At 38.4% G+C, this 20,299-nt stretch overlaps 1 protein-coding gene across 17 annotated transcripts in view; it reads right to left on the minus strand.

Annotated features, from left to right (window-relative positions):
• The window catches only part of SBF2 (SET binding factor 2), a 289,338-nt gene that overhangs the window by 229,345 nt on the left and 39,694 nt on the right, over positions 1 to 20,299 (minus strand). For 15 of the 17 annotated variants that reach the window (XM_069803834.1, XM_069803833.1, XM_069803831.1 and 12 more), the window contains one exon: positions 2,644 to 2,732. In XM_069803834.1, coding sequence (XP_069659935.1) covers positions 2,644 to 2,732 — 89 coding nt within the window. The remainder of the gene's footprint in view (positions 1 to 2,643; positions 2,733 to 20,299) is intronic. The other 2 variants (XM_069803847.1, XM_069803843.1) reach the window with 1 other exon arrangement.

The following is a 20,299-nucleotide window of genomic DNA, read 5'->3' on the forward strand; positions in this document are numbered from 1 at the left end:
CCTCCCCCTCCTTCTTCACTGACCTTGGTGTCTGCAGGGTTGTTTCTCTTACATGTTCTCACTCCTCTCTCCAGCTGCCGTTTCTGTGTGCCCCACAACTTTTTTTCCTTCTTAAATATGTTATCGCAGAGGCACTACCACCATCGCTGATGGGCTCAGCCTTGGCCAGCAGCGGGTCTGTCTTGGAGCCGGCTGGCATTGGCTCTGTCAGACATGGGGGAAGCTTCTAGCAGCTTCTCACAGAAGCCACCTCTGTAGCCCCCCTGCTACCAAAACCTTGCCATGCAAACCCAATACAACTACTCATAGAACTAACTGCTATTCATAAATATGTCTACCTTCATTCTCATACACATTTATGTCAACTATTCTATTCTTACCTTCTTTCTCACTTTTTTTCTCCCCAAGGTTTGCCTGTTACCCTCTTAATGATATTAAAGCTGCCCTTAAGGTGACAAACAGAAAATGGTAACACAGCTTTTCTCCTTTCCTTTCCATGAATTAATGTTGATTCATGTTACACTCATCCAAAATCTTGAAAAAAACATCCTGCCAAAATCTGACTTTCACAAGTAATTTACTTTAGTGCTTGATCTTTGCAATATCTCTAACTCCTCAATCTTAATTAATTAAAATTTTATTACCACACTTGGAAAGCAAATTAAAATTTGACTAATTTTGCCGACTGGCTGAATAGATAGATGTCCTTAACTTTTAAGTCATCAGATTTCATTTTACTTGGAAAGTTTAAAGTCTTAATGGCTCTGCCTAATGAGTCATTTGAGAACTGATACAGAAATAATGTTTGGTTCAGTCAAGTAAAAAAAAAAGAAAACCAAACAAAAAAACCCCATTTTCCTTTAGAAAGGTATTTCTTGTAGTGCTAACATCCTACAATTAAACTTAAATGGGAAATATAACATTTGGGTACAGATACATCACTTAAGAAGCTTCATTGCCCTAAGAGAAGTTGTGCTCATTTATTTCAAAACATCACTGGAAGTCAGACACATTACTTCCTTTGAAATAGGTAAGGAAGATTTGTATGACAAAATAAATCTTAATATGACTCAAACTCTTGCAGTTGTTTAAGGCAAGATCAAACCACCTAGTTCAACCCCAAGAGAGTGGTTAAAAAAAGAAAACACCCCTAAGCCTTGGCATCAAAGTTGGTTTCTCTTCTAATGAACTACAACTATAGTGTGTACTATATAAAAAAGCCACTTATCTGAACTCGGTCAGCAGTCATCAAGCACAAGCACATGCTGGCTAGGCATATATTAAGTAGAGAATTACCAGCTATAGCAAACATCAATTGCTATACAAACTGGTATAATGTTGTAACAGTAGAAACACTTCAGAGAAAGCAGGAGCTTCTATTGTTTCAGCACAGCACTACATTGCCAAATGCAGTATTATGCAAGCATACCACAAACACTGTAACTGTCCATCACGTGTATCAGAAATAATGCTTACACCACTAATTAATGTATGACATCCCCCCAAAACAAGGCTTATACTTCACTATGAAGAAATTAAAACCACACTATTGAAGAAAACGAGCAACCAGTCGCATACACCAGCACACAGTGAATTACATAAACCTCTGCTACACCAGAGAGCAAGCAGTAAATAGTCAGATCCTCTCCTCTGTCTTTCACTGGAAAAGACAACACATGGCCAATGGCATGTTACGACTCAACAAGTGAGCTGAGCACTGGTTGAAAGGTATCATACTGGTAAAAGCTTGCTATGTTTGCTGTATGTGTAATAAATTCAGTGAAGAGTCAGTGTCTTTGTCCTCTGCAGCTGATTTTGTCCCACAGTACAAAGACTTCTATTGCAACATTTCCTACAGGCCACCTCCTTCTCTAGCTCATCCTGTCCCAGAAGTTCCTAAGTTCATGGCAGTAAGAGTTTCACTATGATTTCTCAGAAACCTAATTTGCAGAGTATGACCACAGTATTTCATTTCTCTGCAGGATTTTGAGAGCCATATGTTTAATGAACCCCTGATCTGGATGAGTAAGATAACCTCTTCACTGCATCTCACAATATGAAACCAAGGAAGGGTAAGAAGTGGCACTCAGTGAATTCTCAGAGAGGGCATTTAAAATAGATCACTGTATACTAGCCTTGTTCAGCGTACTGTTTTTGTAAGCACCCACTATGCCATCTGTCAAGGACAGAATACTGAGTAAAAACTGACCATTTTAATCAAGCCAGTTTATTGGGATATTAATTTTAATTTTTTTAAAATCTACAATATACAAATACACATTTGTATTTATTTGAACATGACAATGAAAAGTCATCTGCCATCTGAAGAATGCTTCTAAAAACATAGTCAGTGATAAACTTACTGACACAAATAAACATTTATTTTAAACACACCACTTCTAAATTTGCAGCAGACATTTTCTGTATTCTAGGAATATCTACTTAGCGGTACAGACCAGAATAAATTCTCTTCTGTTAGCCAAAATTGTTATTCTTAAAGCTATTATCTATCCGCTCTACTCATGTAATTTCTATCCATTCCCTGTCAGGTTAGATAATACAGATTATGACATGAAGGCAGATGTACCTTCCAACTGTATGTGAAAGAAACTCCAAAAATTACAAAATATAATGCAAACTTACCAACTCTATTCCCTGTGGAAAAGGAGTGTCTTCCCAGTCCTTCTGAGGAAATCTTTGTATTATTTTTCCCAAACCTTCTGTTGGGCCTGCTGAAAGATAAAATTCAATTACTTAAAGGCAAACTGGTGAAATTTAAATCACCGTAAATATGAGAATATTTTCAGAATATACTCAACATTAGGAAATGTTTCACCACAAGAGGCAGAACAGGCTCCTCAAGTGTGTCCTGCAACTCATATAATAAATACAATCTTAATATTCTCCAGTAGTAACATAAGGAGTCACTACATGAAATGAAGCTGCAAGCTGCATCCAGCCAATGCCCATCATGCATGTTTTCAAAGTGACAGATGACTACCGGTAATTCTAGTCTCTCTCTACAAACAGTAACAAATTAAAAACTAATATAATGGATAATGTGATATTTTAAAAAGAAATCAAACATTTGTCAACAAACAGCCTTTAAAAAGAAGTCTACAGATTAAAAATCTACATGATTTATCCAGGACACTCTAGTTCCTTGCCAGTGTTTCTAGTTGGTTTCCTTGGACAAGTCAGTAGTCACTTTCTACACAGAAAGGTGTAGAGAAAAACTGCCGATTTCTGATAACTTCGCTGATGCAGAAACACCACAAATATTCAACTGTAGCATCCCGTCATCCTGAATGGTAGAGGAATGCACGTACAAACACGAATTTTGTTCTTTACCCGCTGAAGTCCTGGAGTAAATATGGAAAAAATAATAACTTTTTTTTTTACTGTATTTTAGCTCTGGGATACACCACAACATAATGTGGCAAAGCAAAAGCAATTTTTACACTAATCAATACTATTCTGAAGGAATGCTGAAAGCTAGGACCTTTTTGTACTGAGCCACTACACAACATAAAGCATGCAATCAATAGCCTTCAACTTATGTTTTCCACATTTAAAGCATGGTACAGTAGTAGGAAGAATGATCTTTTCTCTTGCACAAATCTTGCCTTTTCCTACAGAAGAAAAACAAATTCTCTGTTTTATCTTACAAATATACCAAGCAAATAGAAAATTTAATATTATTCTGATTTCTGAAGGAAACTGCTTTAACATGGCCAAGTATTTCACATGCACAAAGACCTGTCTAATATTCCATACGCATTTTAAATCCAAGAAAACAAGATATCTCTAATAATACTACCTATCCATCAGTCTTCACTCTAGCAATTTCTGCTTCTCTTGGATGATTTCAACATAATTTCAGAGGTAAGCAGACACAAAACACAAACATGCTTGCAAGTCAATTGCTGGGCGGACACGAGAGGCCCAAATTCCTATTTCCTCCTCTACTCCGAAAAGAAGGAAAAAGCAGCAGAGCTGAACAGTTACCTCTTCTGTAAGGCAGCAACCACCCAGGCAATCAGCAGTTACATTCAAACCAGCCAAGCAGAGCACACACAGCTCTAAACTACCACTGTATTTGCAGTCTCTTACCCCGTATGTGGATCATAGGAGAAACAGGGTAAATAAGGAAGCAAGCTGATACCACTGCAAGCGTGAATAAAAGTTTGATTTAAAATCAAACCAGATACTTAGGAAACCAGTTTTCATTAAACTACACATAAAGCTTCCTAAATAGCAAAGTTGAAATTTGCAACCATTCAAAATATCTTTTCATAGTTTTAATAATCCATGCTGACCCATCACATTCAATTGGATCACCCTTTCTCTAAAGTTGTATTACAAAACTTTGAGATTAAGCATTAAAATTTTTAAACATTTTCTTGTGAAATTCTCAGAGCTATACTTCAATATTATGAAACAGTACAAATTCTGCATTAGTAGTAGCAGTCCATATGTGTTGCTTCCTCTGCAGACACCCAAGCAGCAGCAATGAATACATTATTTTCCTGGCTTTACCATAAAAAACAATTTTCAGTCTGACACAATTCAAGTCTGCTAGCATAAAGCAATTCATAAATCAATGCTATGGTGGAAAAAAAATACGCTTCCTTTAGGCTTCCTGTTAATTTACAGTTTGAGTTTGCTTCTATCTTAAAACCCACAAAAAATTTTACAAGGTGTTTAGGTAGAATCAATCTGACAATTTAATAATAAGAATTTTCTCCAGTTTATGTACTTTTAACTTAACATACTATGATTTTCTCTTGAAAAAAGATTTAGCAACAGATGTTCTTGGTACAATGGGCATATGAATTACACAGAGTAAACTCCAAACAGCAATCTTACCCACAAGATAGCACATACTGATTACGATTCCCAAGGGCAGCACGCTGCAGAACTGCAATCATTCTACAAGTGCCTGGCAGTAGTCTCAGAAGCGTGTCTTTAACTTTCCAGACGCCTGCTGGAAATACAACACAGCAGTGAGTAAACAACCTAGGAGGTTCCTGGAGTGTGTGGAAGATAACTTCTTGACACAGCTGGTGGGTGAGCCAACCAGGGGAGGAGCCTTGCTAGATCTGTTGTTTACAAACAGGGAAGGACTGGTGGAAGGTGTGATGGTCAGAGGCCGTCTTGGGCTTAGTGACCGTGAAATGATAGAATTCTCAATTCTTGGTGAGGCAAAGAAGGTGGTCAGCAAAACCACCACTATGGACTTCTGGAGGGCAAACTTTGGCCTCTTCAAGGCACTGGTTGAGAGAGTTCCTTGGGAGATGGTCCTGAAGGGCAAAGGGGTCCAGGAGGGATGGACATTCTTTAAGAAGGAAATCTTAATGGCTCAGGACCAGGCTATTCCCATGTGCCCCAAGTTGAACCGCCGAGGAAAACGACTGGCCTGGCTGAATGGGGAGCTTTTGCTAGGAGTCAAGAAAAAAAGGAGAGTTTATCATCTCTGGAGGAAAGGGCGGGCAACTTGGGAGGAGTACAGGGATCTTGTTAGATCATACAGAGAGAAAATTAGAAAGGCAAAAGCTCAGCTAGAACTAAACCTGGCCACTATTATAAAAACATTTTTTATTGTCCCTTACAAATATGTTAACAGTAAAAAGAATCCCCAGGAGAATATCTATCCTTTAATGGATACAGAAGAGAACATAGCCACCAGCGATGAGGAAAAGGCTGAGGTACTTAATGCCTTCTTTGCCTCAGTCTTTAATAGGGAGACCAGTTATCCTCAGGGTACTCCACCCCTTGAGCTGGAAGGTAAGGATGAAGAGCAGAATATACCCCACTTAATCCAGCAGGAAATAGTTAGTGACCTACTATGCCATCTGGACACTCAGAAGTCTATGGGACCTGATGGGATTCATCCAAGAGTACTGAGGGAACTGGCGGAGGTCCTTGTCAAGGCACTCTCCATCATCTATCAGTGATCCTGGTCAACAGGGGAGGTCCCAGAGGACTGGAGGCTTGCCAACGTGACGCCCATTTACAAGAAGGGTCGGAGGGAGGATCCAGGGAACTACGGGCCTGTCAGCCTGACCTTGGTACCGGGGAAGATTATGGAACGGTTTGTCTTAAGAGCGCTCATGTGGCAAGCCCAGGACAAGCAGGAGATCAGGCCCAGTCAGCATGGGTTTACGAAAAGCAGGTCCTGCTTGACCAACCTGATCTCCTTCTATGACCAGTGGATGAGGGAAAGGCTGTGGATGTTATCTACCTTGACCTCACACCAAGGCCTTTGACACTGTCTCTCATGGCATACTCCTTGAGAACCTGGTGTCTCATGGCTTGGACAAGTGTACTCTTCGCTGGGTGAAAAACTGGCTGGATGGAAAAGCCCAGAAGGTTGTGGTGAATGGGGTGAAGTCCAGTTGGCGGCGGGTCACAAGTGGTGTTCCCCAGGGCTCGGTGTTGGGCCCCGTTCTGTTTAATATCTTTACTGATGATTTGGATGAGGGGATCGAGTGCACCCTCAGCACATTTGCAGACGACACCAAGTTGGGAGGCAGGGTCAATCTGCTTGAGGGTAGGGAGGCTCTACAGAGAGATCTGGACAGGCTGGATCGATGGGCTGAGGCCAGTCGTATGAAGTTCAACAAGGCCAAGTGCTGGGTCCTGCACTTCGATCACGACAACCCCATGCAGCGCTACAGGCTTGGGGAATTGTGGCTGGAAAGCTGCCCGGCAGAGAAAGACCTGGGGGTGCTGGTCGACAGCCGGCTGAATGTGAGCCAGCAGTGTGCCCAGGTGGCCAAGAAGGCCAACGGCATCCTGGCCTGTATCAGAAATAGCGTGGCCAGCAGGAGCAGGGAGGTGATTGTTCCCCTGTACTCAGCACTGGTGAGGCCACACCTCGAGTGCTGTGTTCAGTTTTGGGCCCCTCACTACAGGAAAGACACTGAGGTGCTGGAGTGTGTTCAGAGAAGAGCAACCAAGTTGGTGAGGGGCCTGGAGCACAAGTCTGATGAGGAGCGGCTGATGGAGCTGGGGCTGTTTAGCCTGGAGAAGAGGAGGCTGAGGGGAGACCTTATCACTCTCTGTAACTGCCTGAAGGGGGGTTGTAGTGAGGTGGGTGCTGGTCTCTTCTGTCGGGTGGCTGGAGATAGGACGAGAGGAAATGGCCTCAAGTTGCGGCAAGGGAGATTTAGGTTAGATATTAGGAAAAATTTTTTTACTGAGAGGGTTGTCAGGCATTGGAATAGGCTGCCCAGGGAAGCGGTGGAGTCACCATCCCTGGAGGTATTCAAAAAGGAAGTAGACGAGGTACTCCATAGCATGGTTTAGTGGGCATGGATGATAGTTGGACTCGATGATCTTGAAGGTCTGTTCCAACCTAAATGATTCTATGATTCTGACCAGCAGTTCTCCCCACTTCATAATCTCAGATTCCCTTGTTGATCCATCCATCCCAATTCATTTGGTGAGGTGACAGGCGGTGCAGGAGGTTGGGGTCATGCACATAGCGGTTTTATTCTGCTGTTCCTTGCCTCTTGGTCATTTTCTTCTGCCAGTACAGATCTACAGACTAGAGTCCCGCCAGGGGTGTCCCCAACCCGGCACGCATCACGAGTGGCCAGCGTCCCACAGGGGGTGTGCTTCCTCTGGCATGGAGCACCTCCTTCCAAGAGCGTGTCTCTAACCGTGTCCCCAGCAAAGTCCCCTTTCACATCTCCTGCCTCTCATGGCTATTGCTCTATCTTAAATACACGTAAGTACATGTGCCACCAGCTCCTCTAGCTGGCTGAGGTTTTGGCACACACTGGGGTCTTTACACCAGTTTCAAAGCTGGCTGGAAGCAGCTGCGACTGGCACAGGGTAGTTCCTCACCTCCTCTTGTACAACTGGCCCCCTGTTCCCAAAACTTGGCAATTTATGACCAGTACAGCTATTCCTGATTTTTCAGTCTTGGAGGCCACCGTTGGGAAAACACTCTTAAAAAAAGAAACACTTTCTATCTACCTCTAGTTCAAGTGCAACTGATTTGGTATCCAAGTTTTCACAAAAATTAGAAAACGATCCTTTTCAGAAAGGCTCACAGAAGTCTCAAAAACATTCCAGATATTAAACAAAGATAACAGCCACAGCAGTTAAGATGAATCTTCAGAAAATCATCAACTTAAATGTAAGGAAAGATCAAAGTTAGAAAAAAGAGTTTACGGAGGAATGCATGAAGGATACATCATAGAAATGCAACATTATAAAAGGAAAAAAATTAAAGTGTATAGTTCCATACCCAAGATATGAACATCAGAAAAAATAAGTATTCACATCCATCAGATGTGAAAAGAAAAAAAAAAAAGAAAAAAAAAAAAAGCTGTTAATCCTTCCACAGAAACGTCCTGTAATAGAGATTTACAAATCTACTTATAATGCATAAAATCTAACTTATTTCACATGGTTTCTTAAATTGTATACAATACAGATAGATGGGAGACACTCTTTCCAGTGTCAAAGAATTTGGTTTGTTTTCAGGTGGGGGCGGGGAGGGGGGAGGATTTGGGGATTTTTTTTTAATGAATCTGCACTCCTAAATCAGGGCAATTCTTCAAAATCTCGGAGTTTTATATGTTTGCAATCACAAAGTAAAATTCATTGTAATTTGATACATTTGGAAAAGAAATAAAATTATTATTTTCAAATACACATGTTACTGCACTGCAACTTGCATTCTTTGCGAAATTTAGACCCGGGAACACTTGAAAGAACCTCCATTCTACAGGCAGTGAAGACCTAGCCTGCTCTGGCCACAAGAAGCTTCTTACTTTGATTGGAAGTGTACTTCACCCAAATACAGAAATTTACATTTAATCCTTATACAGAAGCAAAAAGATAAAGAGAAAAGGTCTGTCTTACGGACTCTTCTACTTTACACGAATACAAATACAAAGTAATTCACTTAACGCTGCTGCTTTCACCAGACAAGTAACAGCCTTTGGCCATTTTTTTCTGATAAAAATAAAATAAGGTGATTAAGATTTTACCATGAATAAGTTTTAGATCCCAACCATGTTCCCTCCACTCTGTACCTATCCTTTCCAAAGTCTTCTTTCAAGGCCCTTTCATTAATTCTTAACACTAAAAGGACATTCCTTCAATATCCAAGTGAAATTCCTATTAACTAAAGCTAATTAACCAAATGTGGCACCACATTAAAAACACACACACACTGAACAGCCAGTGAACACCAGTAGTAATCTCCTCAGTTAGTGCCTGCCAGTATCTGTTTTACAGATCCCAGATCTACAAAGATTCCATATGTCATATGTTTTGCTCTTCATTCCACTCCCTTTATTGAGAGTGACAGGAAGAACTGCCATTCATTAATATTGACACCTTGTCTTTAAATTGGAAAAATAGGTTATTTGGGGTTTAATGGATTCAGATAGCCACAGCCACCAAGAAGTACCTTTGTATCATCAATATAAAAACTTCTATCTTTTATCTTCTATCTTTTGGTATCCTTTCAAATAATGTGCAAGCTGCCCAAAAACCTAGTGGAAACCCCAGAGCTAGCACTGCTCACTGAATTCAAACCAATTACACAGAACTTTCTGGAAGTTTTTGAAACCACTTAAACTCAGATATACACATCACTCGGACAACAAACTACTTAATATAGTATACATGTGTGGGAGCACAGCATGGCAGATCACTGCATATTAACAATGTGTTCCACATAAAAGAGTAATTGCTTTCATTATTAATTATATATGCAAAACATGCATGGCAGTAACAAGAACTCAAAAGACATATTTCCAAAAAAACTACTGCCATTACTGTTGTTAAACACCCATATTGTTATCTTCATAAAGTTATTCCTACAAAAGCAAAACTATTCTTATACTTCAACTGAAGTATTTTGCAATTTTTTTCTTTAATTTTGTAGTAAAATATTTATATGTCATATAAAGTAGGGTAAAAAAATTGTGAAGATATTGCAGCAATTTTGAAAGTTGTAATTTTAGACCTATAGCAATGAATTGCAATTTCATTTTCATGAAGAGTGCCAGGTAATAATAATCATCATGACCACCCAACAGTATCTTTACCTTTAAGATGGCTTAACTCTTTAATACATTAAGACTCAAAGCTGACCACACAGTAAATCAGGCTTCTAATTTTTAGACATTACATTCTTGTCCCCGTACAATACATATACATAGTGAATTTGCCCAAGACCAAAACTGAAATTTCAGCCTATAAGAATGCTGAATGATCAATCTATACCTTCAGCTATTAAGGAAAAGGCAACTTTACTCCCCAGCTAACCACTTCTGATCTGCCCTCTTTCTCCTTCCCCTTTTCCCAGCTTTTTCTTTAAACAATACAAACTTGCAACACATTAAAATTCTGGCATAATTTGCTGGTTCCTGAACCCTAGTCTTCTAGACTCCCTTCTTATATAAATCTTTCCCCATGAAAGGTCACATGCCATCTCTTGCTTGCCCTTGAAATTCCAGAAGCGAGCTGTTAATGCAACTTACATTCCAAATTAATGAGAACTGTGATAAACTCTGTCTTTTCTCTTACAAACCCCTGATAAAAATACATTTGAGCTCTAAGTATTGTTAATCGTACATGCAAGGCTTTGAATGTAAGCACATTGGTGATCTCTTACAAAAGATACCATTTTCACATCTGCGCAGAAGAAACACACTACAGATCACAGAGAAAGAACATCAGCAATTATGCCACACTAAATACTTTAAAACGACCATTATAGATCCTACACATAAAGTTAATAAATCATTTTGAGTATTCAGAAGTACAACTTCACACATTCAAAGTTAGAAACATACTGTCAGTGTGAAAGACACAGATGGAGGTGGTGGAGTATAGTACCGCTTATCCTTCTTTTCAAAACAGTACCTAGTGCTAAAGAGATCACCAAAATCTGCTGCAAAGCAAAATCCTTTTCATATCAAAGCTCTTAAACAATGTGAAACAGCAAAAGTTTTAAACTATCGAGGATTCTTGTCACTTTTTGGAAAAGCTCTTCATGGAAGCATGAAGACAATTCATGTTCCATCTTATGCCTCCATTTGTAAAAGGGAATAGAACGTACCTGAGGTCTCCCCATACCTTTAAAAACATCTCTACAGAAATCTTGATGCCAGAAGACAGAAATACCACAAATGATATCCCCATTTTAACTCACATCCAATACAGAAGTCAGAGCTGGAACCAAAGTGAACAAGAGGCCAAAGGAGAACTAACATTAAATACTTAAAAAGAAAAATATTTCTTTGATGGGCCTAAAACACATGGCACGAAGTTCTGAAAAAATCTGCTCAAGCCCATTACAGCACATCACTACGTGCCTCTTAAAGTCTGAAGTAGCCTGGACATTGAAATTTACATAAAGAGCATTTAACTCTGATGTATTCTAGAGAAGAAAGATTTTATTGCAGCCTAACAGCCACAAAAGGTTAAACAAAATGTTGGTACTTTTAGGAAGACAGAGTGAAGACAGGCTTCCCACAATGACCACAGACACTGTACAACTGGCAAAATTCATAAGTCAGTTGTTCATCTTAATCAAGTCAAAGAAATACATGCAACAATCTTGGGAACTTGAACAACAGATGTTCCAGAGGCTTGCCATATTATCAAGGATACAACAAGTAATAGGCTAAGATGATCCTCAGGCCCTTTTCATTGTACACAGGAAAAATTTGTTGAACTTACCAGAAAAAAAAGTAGTATTTCAATCTTCCCCCAGATGTACTGGCGCTGCTAGTCAGGACTACCTGAAATACTTGGACGGTCCAAATTCCTGAATGCCTTGATATATATTTGATTTTGGTACTTCTCTATTTTGCAGAGCTGGTAACCCATCTCATACACAGGGGAAGGAAGCATAGAGAAAGTGATCTATGCCCCCAAAGTATGTACAAGAAACAAGTTCAATCAATACCACCTAAACCTTAGATTAGCACTTTATTCACAGCATCACCCTTCCCATTACTGCAATAGATATTCTCCTGTGCAGGTCAACTATGATCTTCATTATTCCTGGGTATCAGAAAATATTTGTAAGCTTTGTAAATAAAGGAAGAAAAATATTCTAGCTTGTATTTTAATTAAGCTGAAGCTGGGGCGGGGGGGATGGGGAGGTGCAGAATATGGCAATACGTGGTATATCTTATTCCACTAAACCAACAGGTGTTTCTGCTGAAACCATAAAAATAGGTTTGAAAAGTCTGGGGAAAATTCACATTTAAGGATGAACTTAATCCACTGAAGTTGTATCAATGCAAAGTGAAACGAAAACTGATAAATGCCATAAAAAGCAGAAGAGGAAGGAAATCAGAGAAAAGGGAAGCATGGGCAGAATGAAGAAGGAATAAATAGGGATGTTATAATCATCACCATAGGTTAGATGGGTATTTACCTACTGCAGTGGTGTCCCTCTAATACTCCTTGGTATTACACACAACAGCACTGACTGACAGTACACACAATGATTTGGTCAGCCAGGACTCCATCAGCTTCTAACCTCTCTGAAGGGCCACATACCAAACGTCACTAAGTCAGTATTATACCTGAAAAACTGTTAGTCATGCAAAGTGCCGTCTCATTTTGAAAGCCGTGCTTAAGACCAAAATCTTAGCGACCAGTTGCAATGACTTCATTGACATTTTTTAACTGCAAGTTCTGTAAAAAATTATTTCTTTTTGCTGCTGTTGCATCTACTTCTTTTAAGAGCCCATGTAGGAACTTCTGCAATAACATGAAGTGTCCTTTAAAAAGCTTTTCTGTCCTAGGACCTATGAAGGTATCAGTTACTATTGAGAACTTTTCAGTACCATCATCCTCCACCTTTCACTAGGATTCCAACTCCCCCAAAATTTTATCTGGATAAGTTACTGATACAATTACCACAGCTTGGCTGTAACAGCTGGATCTCAGGACTCTTCCTTCCAAATAGATGTTTGGGACATGATATACTTCTGGACATACACTGTATTTTTGCTGGGTGGACAGTAACATGGCTTTACAAAAGTCTTAAAAGGAAATAACAGACAAGAGAAAACAACCGTGAATGTTAAAACATTTTCAAGTTACTCCCTACCCAACGGTTGGCATAATATTCAAGAAATTGGAAAAAAGCTTGGGGGGGCTGGCAGGGAGAAAGTTTCATCCTCACCGACAATTCCCCTTCTTGTTTGCAAACAAATCACTTCCGCCAGCTTCTGTATAGGAAGGAAAGATCAAACTTCAAAATAAATGTTCTATGTTAAACAAACATTCTTTTGAACACAGTGAACTGAGCAAGACTTCCCAGCTGTCTCGGAAAAATCTTTTTAATTTATTTTCAAGGAAGGTATAAAAATTAAGATGACGAAACTGTACTCAGCTTTGTACTCTGAATCAATGTCTTAGAGCTTCTCAGACTGCTCACAGAAAAAAAGAAAATCTAGGCAGCTTCCCAGTTCTAACGAAGAATATATATTGCTTTGCTTTAGAAGTAACACTGGCCTATTTATTAAATCTGATTTCTGTTTTCAGTGAGTTATCTTCCTCCCACAACCACCCTTTGATTTATCTTTAAATGATACACCCAATAATTAAAAATTAAGCTCCACTTTGACATTTCCTAAACATAACTGCAAGATTAGAATTTTACCCTAAAACAATTTCACATTTTCAATATCATTATTTCAACATATTAATCAACACCATTTCAGCATACAAAATTTGAATACGTTATACAGAACTAGCTTGAGTAAATACTTCTACCTTTTTTATTTTTGGTTAGTTAGTTTTTTAATCAAACACAGATTGCAAGGTTAGAATAAGTATACAGATATTTACACAGTCCAGAGCTGTAAGTAGCTGTAACTGTAATCTGATTTTGCTGAGTATAAAGAGAAGCTATTCACACTCTAAAATCCAGCAAAGAAACAACTTCACAAAAAGGCTTTCTATATTTACTCTTAAAGAAGTCCATTCACCTGCTAAAACTTATTTTTCTAAATCACTTTACAGGAGTATAATATGTAAGGAAGAATGTATCTACAACAGTTCTTCTGTATCAGTACACATTTACAGGATTCCTGAATATGAAGATTCAGGTCTAAATGCAATAACCCTAAACATGTTGAAACACTTGTTTTACTTTTTATTTTAAGTACAAGCATGTTTTAACTTCTATTTTTTTTTTTCCCTAGGAGCAGAGTAGAAAACAAAGCTAAACTGGGACCAGGGGGGAGGGAATCCCACATTTATTTTACTGCCTATATGCTATTTGTTCAGATATACAAAGTAACATCTTATAGCTTCTGGAAGTGTCTAATCATGCTTGGTAATAGTCAGAAAAAGTCATAATTGTATCTATGAACAACATTATACAGGTAACAATCCTAAAAAAAGTTCAGGCCCAGCAAACTGAATATGCAAATATATACTATGCTCTATTGAAAATGTTAAGAATATAGTTTAGGGGTTTTTTGAAATCAACATCATTCATACCTGTGTAAACATTTACAAACAAGGTTACAAAGCCAACATAAAAAGAGATTCCTTCTGTGACATTCTATGGAAATGTGAGAGAGTCATGTGACAAAGGAAAAAAAGACAATGCTGCTTGAAGGAATTTCATTTTAAGTGCCATCTAAGGTATCATAACAAATTATTCATTTTGAAAACCCATATATATGATCATGAAATTAAATTTTTAATAGGTCCTTCCAGACCCTGCAGAATTTAGGCAAGTTGCAGACTGAATTCTATATTAAAAGTCTGAAGAAGTTTCCTAATATAGCAATTCTATTTTCATTTTAAAAAGTGCTAAATAACAAATTAGAGTAAGGGAAAAAATCAAGTCCACCAAAAAAAACAAACAAACAAACAAAAAAATCCACAAAACTTCAGCACAAAAACCCATGGAAAATCTGGATGAGGAGAGGAATAAGTAGCACTGAGAGCAACAAGCTACTGAAGCCTGAATTCCTAAAGGGCTTGACCCCACTCGTTAGAATCTCAGTCTAATAAGGTCTGAGCACTGATAAATTTTTCTTACACCTGTAACACCTGCTCCACAGCAGTCTGATGTGCAACAGCATTTTTGTTGTTCTGTAAGCTTTTTCTAACTTTGAATACTTGTACAGTTCTTCTATCAGACTACCTACTTCCACAAAACTTATCAGAACTCAGTATTTTCAGCATCTTCTGAACTGCTGGCTCTTTGGCTTTAACAGGGTATCTTCACCCTTCCTCAGTTGCTTTCCTAAGGAAATGAGGCTTACGTAGTGCATATTGCGTTAGTCTATCAGCTTCTCACCACTCCTTTCAGCTATTAGCTATAAACATACTTACAATAAAAGTAGGAATACAAAACCTGAAATATATCGATAGGATAAAGTTACTATTAAACTCAATGCATCATAACACTTCCTATCTGTATTGCTTACTTAGCATTTGTCTTGCTTATTCTAAGATTCAAGCTGGGAAAAATTTATATTACAGAAACAGTGTCTTGAGTTCATTAAATTCTTCCAGAACTGATGCATATGCTACCAGAATATTAGATCTAGTCTATTTGACAGAGTAAGATTAGTAGTAGCTCGATATACAGCATGGAATAGGCAAACACAAAGTTTTGCTTTGGGTCTTCTTTTGTAAAAGATGTGTAAACTCTTGGACAAAGACATTTTTTCTAAGGCAAAAAATGAGACTTCCCTTCAAGCACGCATTTGTATCCAATGGTCTGAACAACTGGTTTTGTTTGAGGAAGGGAGTCACAGAGCTCAAGTTCAGTCAAAAAGGAGAGCTCCAAAACAAGTTCTCATAAAAACAGGTGATTCAAAACAGCATTCCAAAATGAAAGACAAATATTTCATGCCTATTCAATCTCTAAATAAAAAGTTGAAACAATGGAAAGCAAATGGGTTTCTCAAAATGTATATAAAATTCCATACTTTCCCTGTTAAAGATTCATAAACAACCACTAAGAGGAACACAAAAATTTTTTTTGCTCCAAAAATTACAATGGTTTGTGTAACATCATTTACGACCTACTGTCAGAAGGACTTCAAGCAAATATTCAGATTGTGTGAAGAATCTTATCCCTACCACAGTCTGTCTTTGAAAAAGATAGAATTAGATTACCAGTGTGAATTATCACCTGAAAATTTTGCTGATGAGCAAAACTGTCACTGTACAAGACCAAATGTGTCTTCTCAAGCATTGACTTGTTTCAAAGGCACCAGGGAGTCGGATGTATCTAATTAGGAGGGAATGCAATGTTGCAAAAGAGTAAGCAAAACACTTCCCAGAGCTGGCTGATAACTTTAGTTCAGTGTAGGGCTCACCAACATACAGACCCATGATAAGTGAGCAGAAAGTACATTTTTTTGAGAGACAGAAAGAAGATTCTGCAGATTTTCCATCCCATGAGGAAGAGCAAATATAGCATTAGAACATAGTTCTAGGTATACCAAGTTCAAATATTTGAAGTAGAAGGTTTGGACTCTATATTTAGTGAAAGATTAATCTTCACTACAAATCAGACACTTTTTTCCTCCTTTTAAACTGAATACATTCTACCTTTCCCTAAATCTTCATATACCTTTTAAAGTAAACTGACCTGTGTAAAGAACATAGGTGTAGTAAGAAAAGAACACACAGTTACTGGTTCACACAGCTTTGTATATCTGACCTCCAAGCAAAAATACTGACATAAATGGCCACAGCATTTCAAGTTATTTTTGTGAACTTTTTAAAAATATTTTGACAGCCAAACATTTTGCAGCTGCCTGTAACATACAAAAAGCTATATAATTAAAGGGGTTTTCCTTTTAAAAATCAACAAAAACCACAAATCAATGTTTTAAAGCCAAGCCATTTGTCATTACTTAGATCTCTGGTTTTTATGTAAATTACCTGAAAGATTACTCATACATCCAAAAATGCTGGCTCTTTCTACAGAGTTAAGTTATATGACCTAATCTCCTTGAAGATTAGCTTGCTAATGAGGTAGACCTGCATAATCTGTTTTTTAACATCTTTATTGGTTTGATGCTAATGTCACATCTAGCTGAGCAAATAAAGTAAGTTCACTATAGTAATAGGTAACCAAAGATCTTCCTCTAACTCTTCTACCAGGTAGAAAGGTATTGAGTTACCCATCACAATCATTCTCTCTTTGGTCAACACACTGCACAGAATTCACTACACTATTCCATTTCAACATAAAGATCTCAGTTGAAAACTGTATTACCCTGCTTTCCATAGGAATAATCTTATGCATCACATACAAGTTCCTTAAGGGGAGTCAGGGGCGTAAATGCAAGAGCACACCGTTTTAAAAATAGAAAGAAAAAATGTAAGGTTCAGATTTAATATACAGTGCTTAAGATACTCATAAATAAGGAGGAACTACAAGTTAACAACCTTCAAGCTTTTATTTTCCTCAAATTAGCCTGACCTTACAAACTTTAATAGGTGGGATCCTATTAGTTAAAATGCAACAGTGCACACACATGGATCCAATAGTGGTTACCACATTTTTTGTTAGAGGAACAGAATCACATCAGCTTCAGATTTGAAGTTTTTTCATTTTGGTAGCTGTCTCAGGAACTACCACTTTATAAAGGAGTAGCATCTGTATCATATACTACTACAGTTTCTAAAAAAACAAAGTTTTATTCCAGAATCTTATAACGACTGCTGCTGCGTTGATTGAGCTGCTTCATTAGTCTGATATAAAATACTTATCCTACACCAACTGCAGACACAGCCCTGAACCTCAGTGCAGAAAACTGGGTAAAACCCAGCAGTGGCCACATCATGTGATGTGAGAACATGCGTAGCATGAGGCTATGTTATCATGGGCGACTTGCAGAGAGGGAAGCTAATAGCCCACCCCCCCCCCTTTCTTCTTTTTTTGCCTACTAAATACATCATTATTCTGGACCATTACATTTAAAGCAAGGCTGTTTAGTTTTCAAATATTTTGCCTACTAATTTCTCTTCAGCCTAACAGCTGTACTGAAGACATTTTTCTTCTGCCAGGTGTTAGAACACAAACTTAATGCTTCAACTTATAAAATACTTTCCATCATAATACCGCAACATTTTAATAAAGGAGGTCATTATCTTTGGTTACCATGGTGACAGATGACCTGTCGAAACAGGGACATCTCCATTTTATACTCAGTGAAAGATTAATTGCTCAAAACCATGAGTAAGGGACAAAGCTATAGAAAAAACACCCATACAGCTACTTTATGTCTGAGTAAAATGTCTCCACCAAGGGGTTTGAGTTCCTGTGTCCCCACACAAATAAACTCTTACAAAAGCCATTTTTATTAAGTAGTACTATTGCCACAAAAAACAATTCTTAACATAACATTTTCTCAGCTGTAGCCTAATAATAGGCATTCTTTAAAATTTAATAAATAATTCTCTTTAGTTTTCTGGTATTCTTATGTGGTCCACATATAGAACTTTTTCTTAATATAACAGTGAGAAGAATTCAGTGGTACAAAAGGCACTAGATGGTGATTCTCCAAGAGCATTTTTGGTTTTACAGTAGTTTTGAAGAAAACATCAGCCAAGAATACTCCTACATGCTTCTGAAGCCCTGCCAGGATGTAAATTAAATGACCTAATATGAATTCTAACTCACAGAAAGCCTCACAATCCAGTTACTTGAGACAGAAGGCGGCAAATTACTGGGACTGAAACAGACTACTACACTCTACTCATATTAACAGGAAACAACAGAGATAGAATAATGCTACAGGCAGTTCACTTACCAAAAACCAGAGCCTGAGCGATGCGGTGCTTATGCAGTGCTGAATACCTTGTCACCTGAGACTAGAGAACATTCTAATGCAGAATAAGAAATGTATTCAACCAGTCTTGAAAAATAAGGTGCGTACACGCATGTGAAAGACCACAAGGCTAAGCAAGGCCTTGAATTTTCTCTACCCTTTCACACAAAACAAAAATTGCAGAAGGTCCAAATATCAAAATTTTCTCACCCATATTAAAAAAAATGGATTATCAGTGAAATACCTTGTCTTTCCTTGGGCTAGAAAGATTTTCAACAATGGAACCAGAAAAACATAAGTATGGCCAGACACCCTGATGTAATCGGGAGTATATCCAAGAAAGTTTGGCTACAAACTCATTTAGGAGCAGAAGAGCTTCCAGTTGCTGTAGGAAGGAAAACAGATCGATACCCCATTTCCAACACTGTAATTTGAATATCATGTCTGCTGCTCATACTTTAGAAGCAAGACACCTCAAATCTGCACATCAGAGTTAGAAGCCCCACATGGGTGAACAGCTGACACGTGAATTTCCCTGTACCTATCCCAAAAACCAATTCGCTTGTTAAAAGACAAATGACTCTGCATCATGTTACCTGTCTATCTAATAATAGGCAGTGAGGTTGCCCATCATATCTAAGCTTTCACTCATTTCAGAGAGTCCATAGCCCTACAGCATTGATGTAAGATTTCTTTTCTAACCAAGACAGCAGTCCTTGCACAATACGACAGTGAAAATGAACTTCCCAACTCTCATGAAACACATCTGAAGTCACTTTTCTGTAGGATTCAGGGAAGTACAAGTGCTGAACAGTACTATCACAGCAAATCTGAGCAATGCTGACCCACTCACCGATGGAATGCCTGCCAGGAGAACTCAGAATGGTTCCAGATACTTGAAGTCATCTGAGGTAACATTGGTGCAATGAGTCACATGAGATAAATAGGTCATCTGTCTTAGAAGGAAGTCATACTGATTTACCATAGTGGTTAGCCAAGTATGTAATCGCAGAACCAAACTTAAAGACTGGAATCAGTTTTATAGGAAATAGACCTCTCCTCACTAAGGATTCAATAATAACTCCAATTACTCTACAACTTGCATTGGTACAGTGTTCAGCTTTTGCACAACAGCTAACTCCACAGACCGGTATCATACAGGTCTCTTTTACCAGCTCCTAAGAACAGTCCTGAAGACAACTTGGAGTAAGAAGCAATTCTGTCTGGTTTCAATGGGCAGGAAATCGAAGAAGAACAGCTTGTTCACTTCAGGAAAGCAGTGTGATATAATCTGACAGCCCAAATGCACTGAGACAAAGGAACAAATGCCTTTGCTGAAATCAGCCTTGTGCTTCAAATGCTTGCTTTTGAACCTGGAAGGCTTAGCTAAGAAAAAGGATTAAAGCAAGTGTTCACTTCCTAAAAACTCCCTATTCATTCTGTAAGCAGTGAAATGACAGAATTTGGAGACTTTCAGGGAGAGGGTGTAC

Source organism: Haliaeetus albicilla, chromosome 16 (genome assembly GCF_947461875.1).
Source record: "Haliaeetus albicilla chromosome 16, bHalAlb1.1, whole genome shotgun sequence".
Taxonomy (NCBI): Eukaryota; Metazoa; Chordata; class Aves; order Accipitriformes; family Accipitridae; genus Haliaeetus; species Haliaeetus albicilla.